General features: G+C 37.5%; 1 protein-coding gene across 1 annotated transcript in view; it reads left to right on the top strand.

Annotated features, from left to right (window-relative positions):
- Nucleotides 1–18085, top strand: part of PTCD2 (pentatricopeptide repeat domain 2) — a 40104-nt gene extending 22019 nt beyond the window's left edge. Inside the window, exons 8-10 of the mRNA XM_051992482.1 lie at nucleotides 1472–1546; nucleotides 8071–8184; nucleotides 16900–18085. Of these exons, the coding sequence (XP_051848442.1) occupies nucleotides 1472–1546; nucleotides 8071–8184; nucleotides 16900–17124 (414 nt within the window). The 3' untranslated portion in view covers nucleotides 17125–18085. The remainder of the gene's footprint in view (nucleotides 1–1471; nucleotides 1547–8070; nucleotides 8185–16899) is intronic.
- The last annotated feature ends 389 nt before the right edge of the window (nucleotides 18086–18474 follow it).

Below are 18474 nucleotides of genomic sequence, written 5' to 3'. Positions count from 1 at the left end.
AGCACTGTTTGAGTAGTAGCCAAAGAAGCTATTGAATGGAGCAATAGACTTATGAGAGCAGCCAGTTTCTTTCACAGAACATGTACAGTGAAGAGGTGCTAGACCAGCGCAGGAGACAAGCCTGACACCCGACTCTAGGCCTGAGCCTCTGCTTTAAGGGAGGCTGGGCAGAGGCACAGCACCACCCAGCCATTCACGGGGGATGGTCCTTTACAACCCAGCCCCTTCCTCCCTTTCCAGTCAGTCCTGTGGTGGGGCTCCTTGCCCTTCCTTCACATCTCTTGGCCCTGCCTTTTCACTGGCTTTCCCCCATGTCTGGAATGTTCTTTCTTATCTCCACCTAATGGCCTCCTTGATTTCCATGAAGACTCGGCTCCAATCCCACCTTCTACGGGAGGCCTTTCTCGTTCTCTCCTACTTCTAGTACTTCCCTACTAAAGTTGCCTTCCGATTACAGCTGCATGTAAAAATAAATTACCAAGTGGCAAAGGCAAGGTGCATGTATGACGGTGTTTCCATGCTGCCTCCCCCTTTATAAAATGAGCCCTGTGAGAGCTGAGAACTTTGTTCTTAATATAATGCCTTGAACATAGTGTTTGCTAAAGGCCTATTGACTGACCACTGACAGTCACTCATTAGGACAATGTGATTTAAGGCAGCAGTGGAATGAGGGCTAATTGTGGTGGTCACTAGTGTTGTCATTTAGTTGAGGGAAGTGTTCCATGCAGTAGTGATCATTACACTCATATTTGGATCCAAAGGAGAGCCTGAACTGGCAAAGTTCTTAGGGCTCCATTTTTCATTGTCTTTATATATGAGTTGTTGGAATCACTTGGGATTTTCTTCACAAGTGTTTTTTATCTAGCCATGGTGGCTTAAACTTGTTCCAATCTCAGCTCCTTTTCACCCAAGAAATTTTTATATAGGTATATATATATGGCTATATATATACCTGGGTATATAGGTATATAAAATAGGTCTACAAATCAAACATATACTGATAATAATTTTGTGACCTGCCCCCTCTCAATCAATTATTAGACCCCATATGTAGTCATGACCCACAGTTTAAGAAGCTTTGATTGGAGAGGTAAAGGCAAGATCCATTTATTGGTTTGCAGAGAATAACAGTCCTGAGGTGGGGGCCTTATTCTCATTTGGCCTTCTGACATCACCAAGGAGAGCCCTGAGCCCTGCTAACTTAGACAAGCTAAAAAAGCTCTGGTTGACATTTCTCCAGCCTGATCTCACTACAAGAAGCAGTGAAATAGAAAAAGAGTCAGTTACACACTGTTTGAAGACTTCCATAGAATGTTTAATGATTGGGAAAGGATTGTTTCCATAAGCATCACCTTTTGGGTTCTTGGGGGGAAGGAGGTGAGGTGCTGAGGAATCTTAATATATCTTTGTTAAGATATGATCTTAATAGAATGATCATCACTTATGATAATGCTTTTTTTTTTTCTTTCAGAACCAGGTGGCAAAGGCAAGATCCATTTATTCTCAGATCATGAATCCAGACAGCAAAGCATGTAATAATTTAAATGTAAGTTGTCATTTTAGAGATAAACATAGATTCTGAAGGGCAATAAAGTGATGCCCACTGTGTAGGGATGGTTTCTGATTTTGGTAGTCACTACATCCACTCCACAAATAAAGTCTTTGTTCATTCTTACAACATTAGCTACTAACAAGGGTGCATAAAAATGTGACAAAAACAAAAAGTCAAGTATATTTTTAAATATATTTTTAAACTTTAGGACAGTTACTATATACAGACTACTTTTTGTTCACATCATGGGATAAGGGGAGAAATATATTTCTCTTATATAGATAAGGAAGAAAACTATGGCTTGCCGAACTGAAGTGCATTATCACCTGAGAGGAAATTTCTTTTTTTCCTTTCAATCCTGTTAATAGTTTATTCTTCTTCTACCCATGCATTCTAGTTAAGAAAGTCTTAAAGTTTAAAAAGTATACAAAGATTTTATGAAGATGCCATGTACTTTTGTTTGTTTTGTTTTCTTTGTAAAAAGCTGACACCCAGTCTCTTTTACTCATATCTCTTCAGAAACACAGGAGTTGACTGACTTTGCCTACAGCCCCTTAGCTGAAGAGTATCTAAATCTTAGAATTCCATCTGTGCCCCTTATTTTTTTTTTCATTTTTTACTTTTATGGTATATAATTTTTCCAATTACATGTAAAGATGGTTTTCAGTATTCATTTTTGTAAAATTTTGGGCTCTCTTTTTTTCTCCCTCTCTTTCTTACTTTCCCCCTTCCCAAGACAGCATGCAAACTGACATAGGTTATACATGTATATTCAATTTTTAATATATTTCCATGACTCATATTGGGAAAGAAAAATCGGAGCAAAAGGGGAAAACCATGAGATAATAACAAGAAAGGTGAAAATAGAATGCCTCAATTCACCTTTAGTGTCCATAGTTCTTTCTTTGGTTGTGGATGGCATTTGCCATCCAAAGTCTATTGGAATTATCTTGAAACACCTCATTGTTGAAAAGTACCAAGTTTATCACAGTTAATCATCACATAATCTTGCTATTACTATATACAATATCCTCCCGGTTCTGCTTACTTCACTCAGTATTAGTTCATGTAAGTTTTCAGGCTTTTCCCAAAATCGGCCTGCTTATCATTTCTTATAGAACAATAACGTTCCATTACATTCAAATACCATAACTTAATTTAGCTATTCCCCAATTGATGGGCATCCCCTCAATTTCCAGTTCCTTGCCATCACCAAAAAAGCTACCACAAACGTTTTTGTACATGCAGGTCCTTTTTCCTCTCTTGTGATCTCTTTTAGATACATACTGAGCAGTGTGTGCCTCTTATTCTGACCTAAATCTTTCTGACTTGCATTTCCTACTTTATACTATGCCATCCAACTGTCTAGGTGGGGAAGTACAGGGGAGAAATAATAGGTTACATCAAGAATTTAGAACCTTTGGAGTAGTGTGAACATAAGCTGAGAAGAAGTTACCCAGAATGAGATCATAGAGAACCTAGAATACCTGATTTTATCAGCTCTTAGAGAGATTAGAAGCCAACTTCAGAGATGAGGAAGTAGAAAAAGTTGCCATTCTCAGCAGAATGATAGTCAAGTGTTCAAACTATTATTTGTCAACTCAGATCATTATAATTAGCACATACACATGTATATACAGTTAAAGAATCATTTCTATGATAAATAGAAATTTATCTAATTTTCAAAAAAATCTTTTGAAAAGCTTTCTTTGAATCAGACTTGTTGAGTGGCATTTTGTAATTATTTTTCAAGGGAAACCTGATAAATGGGCAACCAATTAGAATTTAGAAAATCCAAACTTAAATAATTTTCTTTACCAAATTTTAATTAGTGACTCGTATAAAGATCTTTTCCTTCTACCAATTGTAATTTGAACTGACCTAATCTTGTATTTTCTCACTTTCTCTCTTATCTACATCCTTCCTTTAGCCAATATGCCCAGGAACCTAGATTACCAATTTTCCAGTTCCTCCCCAGTCAGTACTGCATTGATTGATTAGGATATCTCATGCAGACACAACCATATTGACTCGGCTCTGCCCATCTGAGCCGAGACTGTCAATACTGAGAGAGCTCCAGATCCTCTTTAGTATTCTGCTCCAAATCAAAGGATTAATTTTTACTTCCAAATATCTCTGGAACCAGGTGAAACCAGATCAGGGTAAATTTCCAGTGATTCGATTTGAATTTGTTCATTTCTTTTTGTAACTGGCAAAGGGAGACACATTTCAAAATGATGTTCACTGTTCTTTACTTTGGGAGCTTTAACTTGGAATGATAATACGTGGGTGATGTGGGGCACAGGTGGAGCTTTTTAAAGTCTGGTCCTTCTCCTTTGTCAAAGATTACCCTTAAATCTCATTACATGCTGAATGGTACAACAAAAAGAACAGAGAATTTGGGCTGGAGATCTGGGCCTAAGTCCTGCCTCTGCAATGATAAATTGCAGAGATAAAACTCTGTGTGTGAGTTAGATGGATAATAATCAATGGACCTCAGTTTCCTCAGCTGTAAAATAATGGGGTTGGACCACATGGCCTCTGAGGCTTTTTCTAACTCAGCTTTTTATAGCTACTGTGATGCTAAGCAGGAAGCCTTCCCAGACTAAAGCATGTGAAATAGGTAAAACCTGAGCTCTATGAGAACGATAGATTTAAAGCTGGACAGAAACTTTAAAAATTTTCTCTTCCACCTCCTTTTTTATAGATAAGGAAACTGAGGCTCAGAGAGGTAAAGTGATTTGCTAGGGAACCCACAAATACTTCAAACCAGAGCCAAGATTTGAATTTTAAATTCAGAACAATGGCTTTCCCACTGGGGTATAGAGTACTCTCACAACTGTATGACAATAGTCTTTTTTGCTCATGGAATCCATGTCAGTCTTTATCCAGCTTTGAGAGAGACAGACAGAGAGGTGAGGCAGGGGGAGAGATAGAAAAACAGAGAGGGGGGAAAGGGAGGAAAGGAAGCAGGGAGAGACCTAAAGACAGAATTAGAGACAGGGAAGAAGGGAAGGAGTGAAAGAGAGATGGAGGAAGGGAGGAAAAAACGTTGCAGGCAGAGAGAGAGAGAGAGAAATATCTAATTCCTAAATGTTAGTTTGGAAATACTGTGCACCTTTTTAAAAATCCACTTATATCAAATTCCTGCAAGACTGCAGCGTCCTTGTGACTTGGCGTTATTTCCTGGGGCCATGGTGATTATGGTGGCAGAGGGAGCAGAGACTCCATAAATAGTTTCTCATATCAAATTTTCCCCTGCTCCCTTGAAATTCGATTTTCATGGCCTTCATTTTGATATCTCTTGAAAGATTAGAGCCGTCTTTCTCAACCTCTTTGGCAAAGTAGTAAAGCCCATGAATCCCTTCTCAGAATATTTTAAATGTGTAGAATGAAATATATAGAATCAAAAAGGAAATTATATTGTAATAATTAAAATTTTAAAAAATATTCATGGACCCCAGGTTAAGAGAGGCTGAAAGAAGTTAGTGAAAATAAAGGTATACTTTTTGTTTCCTTCAAAGCTCATGGACCCCCTGAAAAATTTACTTCTAGGACTTCTTAGTTTTGTGGACTTCATTTAAAACAATATCAGACCTCCATTCTGGTCTCTCCTGAAAACTTCAGCTAGAAAAAAGACTGCTGATAAGAAGCCTTTCTTTCTTCTTTGCCCACATCCATCACCTTCTCATCTGAGGAGCCAAGGTGTTGTTCTGGCCTTGAAAGCCCTCTTTGGAACCAGGTTACTTGCAGGAAGGGAGTAATTTGAGGAGAGAAAGTAAAATCTGCCAGAACCCTCCTCGTGCTTGTGTTCAGCTTTGGCCTCCAAAGCACTGCTTTTCCACTGGGCAGCCTTAGGGCAAATTTACTGGGGACATAATCTCCCAGCTCTTAGGAAGACAAGGGTAGCCCCAGGGCACTGTAGGTTTTAGAGTTATTAACAGAGGGTGGCAGTCTACTACCAGTGCTGTCCCAGAATCATAGAGTTGGGAGGACCTTAGAAGTCCAACCATCTCATTTTACAAGTGAGAAAGAGATTTAGAGGAGGGAGACAAAGGTGATCACCAAATGTTGCTGCACTCCATCATCTCTCAATGGAGATATTTTACTTACCTCCTAATGAGCTTCAGAGACTCTACAAAAATGCTAAATATACCCTGTGGTCTTATCTTTCTATTCCAGAAAACAGCCAACATAAGTAAATCGTCTGTATCCCTAGTTGGGCAGTTATCATTCTGCTATATAATTTCCTTTTGATTAATAAAATGTGGCCCTCATTCAGTAACCCTAGCAATAAACCTAGGTAGGGACTTATATAAAAACTGAACCACATTTAAGAGCAGTTAGGTGGCAAAGTAGATAGAGTGCCTGGCCTGGAATATTTCTGAGTTCAAATCAGCCACAGATAGTCACCAGCTGTATGATCCTGGGCAAGTCATTTATGTTTGCCTCAGTTTTCTCATCTGTAAAATGAGATAGAGACAGATTTCTCCATTTTTGGACACAAGTCAAGTATAGTCAGCTGGATTTAATACAAATACAGTGGATAGAGAACTCCAGTTGTCTCACAAAAAAGAAAAATCCCCAAAATGCAATCATGAAGGGTAGGACATAATTGAATAACAACAATGAACCACAATTAATCCTAGAAAACTACCCCATAAATTCCTGCTTTCACAAACAATAGGTGAGAAAGAATATATTAAATAGAAATCTATCACTGCTGGAAATAGGATTCATTCTTTGCCTTTTGTATGGGAGGAGAAAGAGGAGAACAGAAAGAACCATAACATCCTTTTCTTGTATGAATTCAGAACAACACATGTTTTGATGATTTGGTAGAAAGAGCTTATACTTCACATATTGAGTATTAATATTAATTATTGCTATAATTTCTCAATCTGTAAGAAAAGTTACATCTATCTCTTGCCTATCTAGTAGAACCATTGAGAAGTAAGGTTCATAAAGTATGGGGATAGTGTGATGCAGTGGTATTTAACTTAAGTAGAAATGGATCCCTGTAGCCATATCATGACTTTTTTTTTTTTTGTATTTTGATTGTAATTTAATGTTTTATTGTAATTTGTATTTTTATTTGTTGTGTAAAACATTTTCCAATTACATTTTATTCTGCTACTTGTGGGTGTTTGAAAGGCTAGAATAGGCATCAGAAAAACTGGATTCCAATGTTGTCTATATCACTTCCTGCTCAAGAGCATTCTTGAGAAATCACTTATTCTTCCTGAATCTCAATTTCCTTGACTTTGCTAACAAGGGAGTTGAACTAGATGGTGTCCAATCAACCAAGAAGAATATATTAAATGGCTGTATAGGTCAGGCACTTTGGGGCCAGCCATGGAGATACAAGTACAAAGAACAGAATGGTGCCTAATTGCAGAGAGCTGACATTCAAATGGGCAGGTAGATAGCACAGTGGATAGAGTGCCAGACCTCAGATCAGGAGAATGTCAGTTTAAATGTGCCCTCTGACACTTAATACCTGTGTGATCCTTGGCAAGCCACTTAAACCTATTTGCCTCAGTTTCCTCATCTGTAAAATGATCTGGAGAAAGAAATGTTAAATCATTCCAGTATCTTTGCCAAGAAAATCCTAAATTGGGTCATAAAGAGTCAAATGTGACTAAACAAAAACAATATTCAAATGATGATATTGATAAATACCTTTAAAAATATATACAGCATAAATGTAATTTGAATAAGCACAAATATGTACAAAGTAGTTTAATACAAGGCAATTTTGGAGGGGGGACATTAACAGTCTTTTCAAACTTCTGGGAGCCTATAAGAATTTTTATTGATCTCTATTGGGATTTTTGTGTCAACAAAATTTCTCCCAGCATCTCTTGTCTCCTCTCTCTTAGAGCTATGCCATATAACAGATTTTTTTTTAAAGAAAAAAATTAGCAAAAACAATAAATTATTATTGAAAACTTTGGAAAATATATGAAATGTACCATATTTGATGACCTCTCACCCTTGAGTCTTCCATCCTAACTGGGATGATGTGTGAGTGTAAAGTGATACTGCTCTCAATTGTTAAAAGGTTGAATCCTAAAAGAATACTTAAGTTGTTTGTGGGTTTTTTAATGGCTTGGTGTATTTTGGATTGGATCTTAAAGGAATGGAATTTCCTATCAGCTGGATACATTCTGTGGGCACCTTTTAGGGGCAGAAGCTCTTAACCTTTTTTGTGTCTTTTTTGTGACTGTCTTTGGCAGTCTGGGGAAGCCTATGATACTCCTCTTTGGAATAATATTTCTAAATGTATAAAATAAAGTCCAAAGGATTACAAAGGAAATCAATTATATTGAAATATAGGATAATTAACAAACAAGTTCATAGACTCCAGTTTTTGAAAATAGCATAACAAGGGAAGTCCCAAAACATCTAGATGAAACTTACTGCTTGTGCCTATTTCTAAGGGCAACACAGAGGCTTGGCTAGTTTCATGTCTTCCGAGTCTAACCCACTGGTATTTGGTTCTTTCTGTGGTCTAGATCCTTATCCATGTCCACTCAGATATGTTGGAAGGAGCCCTGAAGATTCTAGAGGAATCTGCTGAAAAAATTAATTCCAGCTTTGTGAAGAAGCAAGAGTTCTCAGAGGAAGTGGTACGTACCAGGGGACTAAAAACTCTTTTAAAAGCAAAACACATTCTGAGATTGGTGTCATGATACCTGGGACTGGGAAGGATTACTGGAAGATTTCTTGAGCTCAGGAGTTTTGAACTGCAGTGGAATATAACAAATGGGGATCCAGACTGAATCAGACAGACATTCAGGGTTAAATTTAGCAAAACTTTGGCTTAATCGAACCCAATTGTTAAATGTTTATTAAGCTTTTCTACCAAGCCTGCTATGTGGACATTGTGCTAAGCACATTATGGGAAAAGTTATCATGGTTTAGGTGATAGAATAACAATGGCGTTAGAAGATGTTATTGTCAGGGTTATAATGTAGCACATGGATACCTAAGTAGTGTAGTGCATAAAGTGTCAGGCCAGGAGTCAGGAAGCCTTCATTTCACTGAAGCCTCAGATACTTATTAGTTGTGTGATTTTGGGCACCCTCTTTATTTCAGTTTTCTCATCTGTAAAATGAGCTAGAAAAGGAAATGGTGAATGACTCCAATTTCTTTGCCAAGAAAACCCCAAATAGAGTTGGACATGATTGAAATGACTGCACAACAACAAATAATGTAGTGATATATATATATATATATATATGTATATATATAAAATGTTTTTTTAAAAAAGCCCTTTGTAAATGTAACTTTATCATAACTACTTTCAAATGGTGTCTCTCTTTTTCTTAATAGAGTATAAGCCACCATAGGCTCTAAAATTAATTGGGCTTGATTTGTTTAGTCATTTCAATTGTGGATGATTCTTTGTGACTGCACTTTGGGATTTTCTTGGTAAAAATGTTGGGGTGATGTTTTACTGCCTTCTTCAAGTTATTTTACAGATGAGGAAACTGAGGCAAACAGTTAAGTGACTTTCCCAGTTAGTAAATGTCATATTTGAATTCACAAAGTGAGTCTTTGTAAGTCTAGGTCTGGTGCTTTATCCATCTCATCATCTAGCAGTCCCATGTAATATACCCGGAGCCCATAACAATAGTCTTTGATTCACAACTGATAGGGCAGGATTGTGATTTCAGTGGCATATGTCAGTGGTGCTGAACACAAATAGAAATGGATCCCTCTGGGCTTGATGGGAAAAACCTCAAATTAACATTATGTTGTCTTCTATTTTCACTTATTTTGTTTAACATTTCCCACTTATGCTTAACTGGTTCTGGCTGTACTCCAGAGTTCTGTGCATTGTGAGTGTGACATCTCTAGAATAGAGTATTCTTAGTGAATACTTCCCCTTTATCAATGACAGTCTTTAACTATACTAATCAACAACTTAGTCTCATATTGAGAAGTTAAATGACTTGTCCAGGGTCTCACAGCCAATATGTTCCAAAAGTAGAGTTTGAACTCAGGTCTTACTGACTTTAAGGCCAGACTTTTATCCACAGTGCCATTTGTATAACTGATAAATGACCAAAAAGATAAACGGATAATAGGAAAGGAAACTTGTGATCAACAATTATTTGATGTTTTTTCCTTTATTCAATGCAAAGCAGAGTTCTGTGTGTGGCATCTAAACACATCTTGCTTTCATTGATAGGGGAAAATAAGGACAATAGTTGTGAATGTCGGTAGTTGCAGGACACTCTTAATTTTAGAAACTCATACATTTCACCTAGAAAACATTTGAAATTGGATAGAATTATCATGTAACTGAACTGCCCACTTCCAGCCTCCATCTCATCTCTCACCTCCTTTCTTGTCAGAGCTGCTTCCAAGGGACAAAAATTGATTGATTAGAGGTTCTCTTCCCATTCTTTCTCTATTTACCTTTGGGAAAAGTATTAGTAGAAGGAGAGTGAGATGGCTAATAGGAGGGAAGAGGAGCCAAGAATATGGGTAATTTGCAGCCTAGATAATTAGATCCTAAATAATGGCGTGTTCTTTCCATCTCTCCCTCTAGTGCTTGAAAGTTCTGCCCTAAACAGCCTTCTTTCTCCCTATTAACTCTGTCACAGTATTACAAAAGACAAGCCAGGCTGCCAAAGGTCACCATTATTGCTTTTTCACATGACTCCACAAACTTGAGTAGAAGATAGCCCCAAGTCAGCCTTAGTCAGTCATCTCTCTAATGTTAATTTTTCTCCTCCAGAATATGTTTGTTTGTTAAAATAAGTTTTATTAGTGCTTTTTGATTTTGCCTCATAATTCCACATCAGCATTTAAAAAAAAAAAACAAACTCATCATTTCATTTCCACTTCAATTTTCTTTTGGGGAGGAGAGGGAAGTCTGAAAGAATACCAGGAGAAATCAAGTCTTTCTTCATTTTAATAGAAATTCTCCAAGAAGGGCAAAAACTGATTTGAAATCAAATTGGTAGTTTGTCTTATTCAAGAGACATCATACCCATTTCTTGTTCTGTAAAATAGGTATCCACACTGGCAGATAGATACTCCTTCATATGTTGACTTTCACTCAATCCAATAATGAAATTTATTCATAGTGAAATTTGTGCAGCCCTAGGTTGCAATATACTAAGATGATATTAAATAAAATGATTATTCCACTGTAGAAAGATAGTGGAATTTGAATTGGAATTCCTTTTTTTTTTAATATCTTATTTTTTATAAACCTCCTCAAAATGAATAAAACAGAACCAGAAGGACATAGTTACAGCAATATTTTTTTAAATGTTTTTATTTCATTAAATATTTTTCAGTTATATGTAAAATACCTTTAACATTCATTGAGTCCCACTTTCTCTCCATATTCTTCTTTCCCTCTTTCCTCCTTAAGAAAGCAAATTATATTATATTATTTAATTACAGAAAATATATTTACATATTAGCCATGTCTCAAAAGAAAACACATACAAAAACATAAAAAATAAAGTTTAAAAAGCATGTTTCAGTCTGCCCTCAGACTTCAGTTCTCTCTCTGGAGGGAGATAGCATTTTTTGTCATGGGTTCTTTGGAATTGTTTCAGATCATTTTTGATCAGAGTAGCTAAAACTGTCGTGGCTGATCATCACTACACTGTTGCTATTATTTTATACCATGGTCTTCTCATTCAACTCACTTCACTTTGCATCAGTTCATATATGTATTGCCATGTTTTTCTGAAGCCATCCTCCTCATCATTTCTTATAGCATAATAGTATTCCATTACAATTGTGTCCCCCCAATCAATTTCCAATTCCTGGAAAAAACTATAAAAACTGCTATAAATATTGTGCTATTAGGTCCTTTCCCCTTTTCTTTGATCTCTTTGACATATCTATCAATAGAGTGGTCTGAGACAACTCCAAAGAGCTCATGTTGAAAAATGTTATCTACTCACAGAGAGAGATTGAGGCAGCCTTTTTTTACTTTAAATTTTTTTTTTTTTGTGCAGCATGGCTAATATGGAAATACATTTTACATGACTTCACATGTATAATTGATATCACATTGTTTGCCTTCGAAGGAGCACAAGGGAAACTGTAGGGAGAGAGAATTTAGAATTTCAAATTTAAAAAAAATAATAATGTTAACATAGTTTTTAGGGAAAAAATCATATCTATAAAGAAAAAGCTTATATTGTGTTATTCAATGAATTTTTATATATCAATTTTTTTCTGCTTCTTTTACCAAGTTGTGACTTTTTTTCTTGCATCCTCCCTCATTTCTTTTCCCAACTTTTCTTTCTACCTTTCTTATTTGATTTTCATTTATTTATTTATTTATTTATTTTTGTTGAGGCAGTTGGGGTTAAGTGACTTGCCCAGGGCACACAGCTAGGAAGTATTAAGTGTCTGAGACTAGATTTAAACTCGGATCCTCCTGACTTCAGGTCTTATTTGATTTTTAAAATCTTTTTTCATCTCTTCCAAGAATTTTTTTTGGGGGGCGTGGGGGAAACTGACTACAATTTACTTTTTTTTGAGACTTTGCATGTAGCTCTTTTGCTGCTGCTATTCTCCATTATCTCGTTTGCTTCTCACAACCATCACATTCACATTTTATAGATAAAAAACTGAGACTCAAAGAAGTTTGAACGACTTTATTAAAGATATACACACACACAGTTAATAATTAAATGAAGTAGGGTTTGAATTCAAGTCTTCCTGGTCTTCAGTGATCTTGGTATATCAAACATCACTGACAAAACTTTCTTGATTTTCATCAGAGGAAATCCTTTTGGGAGGACTTAACCCACTATGAAAACTTAGACATCATCTGGTTTGCTTCCTTTCTCATTTTAAAAATGAGGACATTGAGACCCAGAAAAAGAAAATGTGTTTTCTTTTACCCAATTCCTACACTCATGGCTCTGGAAATGCAACCTAATTTGTATTCTTCAGAAAACGAAAAATATTTGGTGACTCTTTTTTACCCACTCATGGCGGATCTGAAAGATACTATCACGCACCTAATAGTGCTCAGCCTCCGCCCTTTTATTGAACTTCTCTCCATCCACATTCCAAACTGTAGCAAATGTTCTAGAATTGGAATGTCCCCCATGTGGCCAGTAGCTGTCATTGTTGTCATTGCTCAGCTCGCTCTAACATTAGCTGGGCCTTTTCCTGAGCCTTCCCTTATTCCCTCACATAGCCAGCAAAATCGTGGCAGAGCCAGAACATAAATCTGGGTCTCTTGACTCCCCATCCAGGGTTACATCATTTGTACCAGGCTCTCTCTTCTCTATTGAAGGTATATATTACCTTCCCAGAATTCATATGGAAAAATACTCATTTTTAAAAACTACTTTCAATTTAAACTTACCCTGAAGGTCCTTTTTACCCCAAAGCTGTTTTTAGATGGATTCTAATCCAAAACTGTGTATGCCCATTTAGATTCTCCTTCAGATATTGTGAGGCTGATTAGAGTTTGCCTGATAGGTATAAGTCATTCAGGTATGTAAGTGACAAACCTTCGATTGGCAACCAAGCCTCTGGACTACATTCCACTTCATGGGCCCTGCTGTGTTAGCAGATAGAGAACACTTTTTATAAATAATATGTTAGAGGCAGCCAAGCATTTGGTAGATAAAGTGCTAGATGCATGATAGGAAGCCCTGAGTTCAGACCCTGCCTCTGGTTCTTTCCAACTCAAAATATAATTCCTATGCACACCAATGAAAATGGCCATGTTTAGTGAGTAGAAGTAATGGAGTAAAATAAATCAAGAGGACTCTTTAACCACCTTATAGGAACAAGAGAAAAAGAGATAAAAAGAAAAATAACTGGTCTTTTGCTAGTCATAACCTTTGCCTCTGTTTCCTCAGCTATAAAATGGGAATAATAACAGCACCTACTTCCCAGAGTTAAGGATAAAATGAATTAATATTTATACAGCAGTTATCCCAATGTCTAGCCAATAGTAGGTACTCATTAAGTGCTTGTTCTTTGCTCACCTTTTCCCATTCTGCAAAACTGATGTTCAAATGACTAAAACATAGGCTTCTCTTTCATTGATTTTTTTTTTCATGAACTAAATTAGGGAACAAATTTGGCAACTTCTCTTTCCTGCTTAGATAGCAGAATAGCTGTAATAATTCCATTTAATGTTTCCACAGTTATCCAAGAGAACTGAGGCAGTACATTCAATTAGAGTGAAGTTATCCCAGGCTTGACAGCTTTGCACTGCTTTTTTGGGAAACCTTATGCTGCACATTAATTTTGTTCACCTTGAACCTGGTGACAGAACAAGCTGTTCCTCATAATAACATTAAGAGCCTTTTGAGCACTAAGATTCCAAGGGGAGTCATGGTGTAAAAGGGAGATAGAGGCTTGCAGTATATTCAGAAAGTGAGTGTAGCCAATGGTTGTGTTAAAAAACGTGATCATGAATTAAATCTCTTCAAATATTGTAGGTGAGTGGAATTGAATTAGCCTCCTCTACCTCCTCTAATCCAGCCTATACACCACTGCCACCATAATCTTCCTAACAAAATTGTTCCCAGTGTCATTCCCCTGCTCAGAAACCTCTGCTGACTTCCTAACTGCCTATAGAAGAAAAAAATCCAGATTCTATAGTAAGCCATTTAAGGCATTATGCAATCTGGCCCCACTCTATCTTTTCAGATTTATTTATGTGAAATGTTAGATGTCTCATCTCTTCCTGAATATATCATGTACTTCCTGTGCCCCAGGTCCCCCTTCACCTTGAGTACCCATTAGTCAATACCTTCATCCCTGCCTGTTAAAGAAGCCATCCTCCAAGGTCTAGCTCGGATGGCACCTATTTTTAGACAGCTTTCCCTACATTGCAGACTCTGGATGAGGTCATTATTCAATCTGACCTATGTCTGAATAGGGATTCCTTCTATAAAATACCCAGCAAAAAGCTTTAGTTTGAAGATATCTAGTAAGGATAAAACCACAGCCTCCCAAAAGCAAATCATTCTGCTTTGGAATTTCTGTAATTGTTAGGAAGGTCTTCTTTGCATTGAGCAACTTGCTTGTTGGCTACACCTGCCAGTTGTTCCTAGGACCTTCTCTGAGACTGACAAAATGAGACTCATCCCTCTTCTATAAGATTCCCATCATGTCTCCTCACAACCCTTCCTTTTTTTCTATTTTCTCCCCTTTCCTTTCTCTTTGGATTTTTAAAATTTTGAACTTAAGATCAGTATGAGGATTTTTTTCAACTTTAACTTAGTTCATAATTAGGTTTAAAAACCCCACCTAGTATTTAGATTTTGTTCAGTTCCAGAGTTAGCAAATCCATGTTGTTTCTTCTGATTTTAGTTTGGTTCCCAAATTCTACCATTCAACAGATATATGTTGATCATCAACATTTGAGGCACTTGGCTTCTCGGAAAATAGTCAAATAAAAGACTTGGTTTTTGTCATCCTTTTACTAAGTCCAAACATATTTCTTTTCTTTATGGTGCTGTTTATAAAGAAAGCTAATTAAGCTGGAAAGGATTTTAGGGACATCCTAATCCAACTCTATTCATTTTCAAATGAACCCCTAGAAGGGCAAAATAATTTGTCTAATGTCATACAGGTAGTAAGTAACAGAATTGAGATTTGACTTCAAGGCATCTAACTACAGAAAACTTCCCATTGCAACACAGAAGCCAAGAATGTTTTCTGGTTACAAGACAGGGAACACTACAGTTTCCCTATCTGTGATGATTGTTATCTCCCAGAGAATAGTGGGGAGATGCATGCTAAGCCTGCAATGTATTACAAACAGGGGATTAGCAAAAATGGAGTAAAAGAAGTTATTCAAAAAATTGTAGGAACAAAAAGGTTGGCATAAACATAAGGTACTAGTGAGGAATACCTGCCAGCCAGGTGTGGGCTCTCCATTGACAGCTCCTGGATGTTAAAGAGATCTCAAGGATCCTAGATGTACATATTGTGTGGACCTTTCATGGCAAATACTTGGGAAGACACTGATAAGAGTTACAGGGGGTGGATGGATGTAGCTAGGTTGTAACCTAAATCTGTGGAAGTAGGACACTCATCTGTGAGATAACAGGCCCACCTCACCTCAAACATAGGTAATCCAATGTACATAAAGTTTACTGCAAGTCTTAGAGGGTGAGTTTTATTCCTCTAATCAGTATGTGATAGGGCAATGAGGATACTTGCTGTATTCTCCATTTGATCTCTATTTAGCAGAGTGCCTTTACGTGGCCAGTGGCCAGTAAATGCTTGTGGCAACAAGTCTTTCACCATTCCTAAACTGTTGAGCCTGTGACTGAAACAAATTGTTGTTGTTGTTGGGGGCACAAGAACAATTCTTAACCTATGTGATTAAATTAGTACTTTGGGAAGCAGTTTTCAGAAAGCCAGATTCTTACAACTTGAGCTTAATTAAGAAATAATTGTATTAGTGAAGGACTGTGCTATTGCAATGATGTCTGATCAAATACATTTACTTCATTTGCTTTAATGAGCCACTGCAGCCCATCCCCATCATCATTCCATCCTACTTTCCTTCCTTGGTACATCTCTTTGGGTCAAAAGTGCTGTTTTAAGCTCTCATTTACTAAATTTCCAAGATGTAACTCTCAGATTGTGCTATATTATTTGTGGAACCATTCTCTTGGTTTTATAGCCCCACATGTTAAAATATTCTGGCTTGGTGGCTAGAGCACTGGGCCAGAAATCAGGAAGATGAGTTCAGATCCAACCATAAACACTTACTAGCTATGTGATGCTGGGCAAATCACTTAATCTTGTTTGCCTTGGAGGCAACTAAATGGCTCCGAGAATAGAGAACTGGGTCTGGAATTCAAATCTGGCCTCAGATACCAGCTGTGTGAGCCTAGGCAGATTACTTAATCTCTGTTTGCTTTAATCCACTGGAGAAGGAAATGGCAAATCACTCCAGAATCTTTGCCAAGAAAACCCCATGAACAGTGTTGATGTGCACAGGGGGAGAGTTAGACAAGACTGCATAAAACAACAGTGACCTTTCCTTGTCCCTCAGCCCCAGTTTTCATAATACTCTCTAGATGTGGAGTATTTTCTTAGCAGTGTATTTGTGCGTCTTGAAGGGATGCAGTTAATCATTTATTTAGCACCTACTTTATGCCAAGCATTGTTCTGTGATAAACAAGACAGTAATGAAATAGCCCCTGGCCTGGGGGAGCTTCTATGAGGAGAGACAACATAATACATAAATAAGTTTATTTATCACTACATGGTGTTTTAGTGAGGGGTGGCACTAGGAGCAAGGAGGAAGAAAGAAACAAAGGAACTGTCTTGATGCCCTTCTACATTCTGTTTTTCTCTTCTGTTCACAGCTGACCACAGTGAAGGAGAAATTAGATGGACACCCAGCTCTCCAGGCCAGATTCAAAGAGATCTGTGATAAGCTCCAGGCATCGGGCCAAGTCATTCCCCAGACTGTGGATGCTATGCTCTGTGTCATCCCTCAGGGCAGGAAACCCCACATTTTCTCATTTAACAAGAGGGAAACAAGCCGCCGGACTTTACAGTCACTCAAATCATCTCTGGTAGCCGAGTAACCCTGGATTTGACCAATGGTGACTAAACTGGATATGCCATTCTGAGCATCTTAGAAACTGCTCTGAAGGAAATTAGGTTGAGCATTTTTTTCCCTCCACAAACTTTTGAGATTTGTTGACAACTGACGTTCTAAACTAAGAGGTTAGTATTGTGGACTATTGTGGATGACATAGACCCAAACAACCAGAAATCTTGTTGTTGTTGTTGTTTTTAAATATGAGGATTTACCTGTATAGAATGACAGGTTTGCCCAGAGTAAATTGCAATGGTTTCTTGGTCCTGTTTCCTGACCCTTAATTCACATAAGCAGAAAAAAATATCCCAGAAGGATTTCAGATCAAGATGTAGACTTGTCTGGCTTTAAATAACTCTTCTACATCTTGTTACATCCTTGGAAACTCAATTCTGTCGTTGATTTCAAAGATTTGCTGTGTCGCCTTGAAGACAGTCATCTTCCCTTATTAACTTGAATGCAGTAATTTTGTTTTTAGTATTTAAAGCACTAAAGCATGAATGCTGAGAAAGTCCCTGATAAAATATAGTAACCATCATTTGCTGGAGGCAGAATTACATGGAAAATAGAACACAGCATGGACTCAGGAAAATGAAGCTCAGGATTTTGTCGTGGCTTCTACCACTACCTAATTTCTGTGACCCTTAGCAAGCTCTTTTATGGCTCAGTGTGTAAAGTGACAGGGCTTGTGCCCGCATATCCTAGCATCCAGATCTGAGAATTTCAGACATTAAAAAAGAAGGTGAGAGACTCATGCAAGCAAAGCATAGAATAACAAAAATACTTTTTTTTCCTCTGATGTATATTTCTCACCCCCTTCCTAACCTCTGTGAGGCAAACAGACACAAGCTTCATCTTTCTGAATTACTAAATATGCCAGCTTTAAATTAGTACTTCCCAGTTTAGGGTAAGTCATATGATTTCCCAATAAAAACTATGTGAAATTATCTGTCTCATCTCATTCAGTGTGTCATGCAATGTCTGCCCTAGAATTCATTTCTTTGTTAAATGTTTTCTTTCCTATCTCCATTTGGAGTGCCTTATTTTCAGTGAAAAGAACCATGTCTTTCTTGAGCGCAGGACCCAGTTCCTAAGTGGCCTCAGATGCCATTTTAACTGATGCCTTGAAATACAGCATCTGGAGGTGATACAATACGAAAATATATGGTGGTCCCCTCTCAGCTGTGCCTTTTGTTGTCAGAGGCCTGTTGTGATGTTGGAGCCATGTGTATCTGCCTGGAGTGCAGCCGGTACTAACGAGCAGCAAGCCTGGACTGCTTTCTGTCACCATTTTCTCTCCTCCCCCTCCCCCCCATCCTTTCCTTCTCACCCCTCT

The sequence above is a fragment of the Antechinus flavipes genome, chromosome 1 (assembly GCF_016432865.1).
Source record: "Antechinus flavipes isolate AdamAnt ecotype Samford, QLD, Australia chromosome 1, AdamAnt_v2, whole genome shotgun sequence".
In the NCBI taxonomy this organism is placed as follows: Eukaryota; Metazoa; Chordata; class Mammalia; order Dasyuromorphia; family Dasyuridae; genus Antechinus; species Antechinus flavipes.
This window is presented reverse-complemented; position numbering and strand designations above follow the sequence as displayed.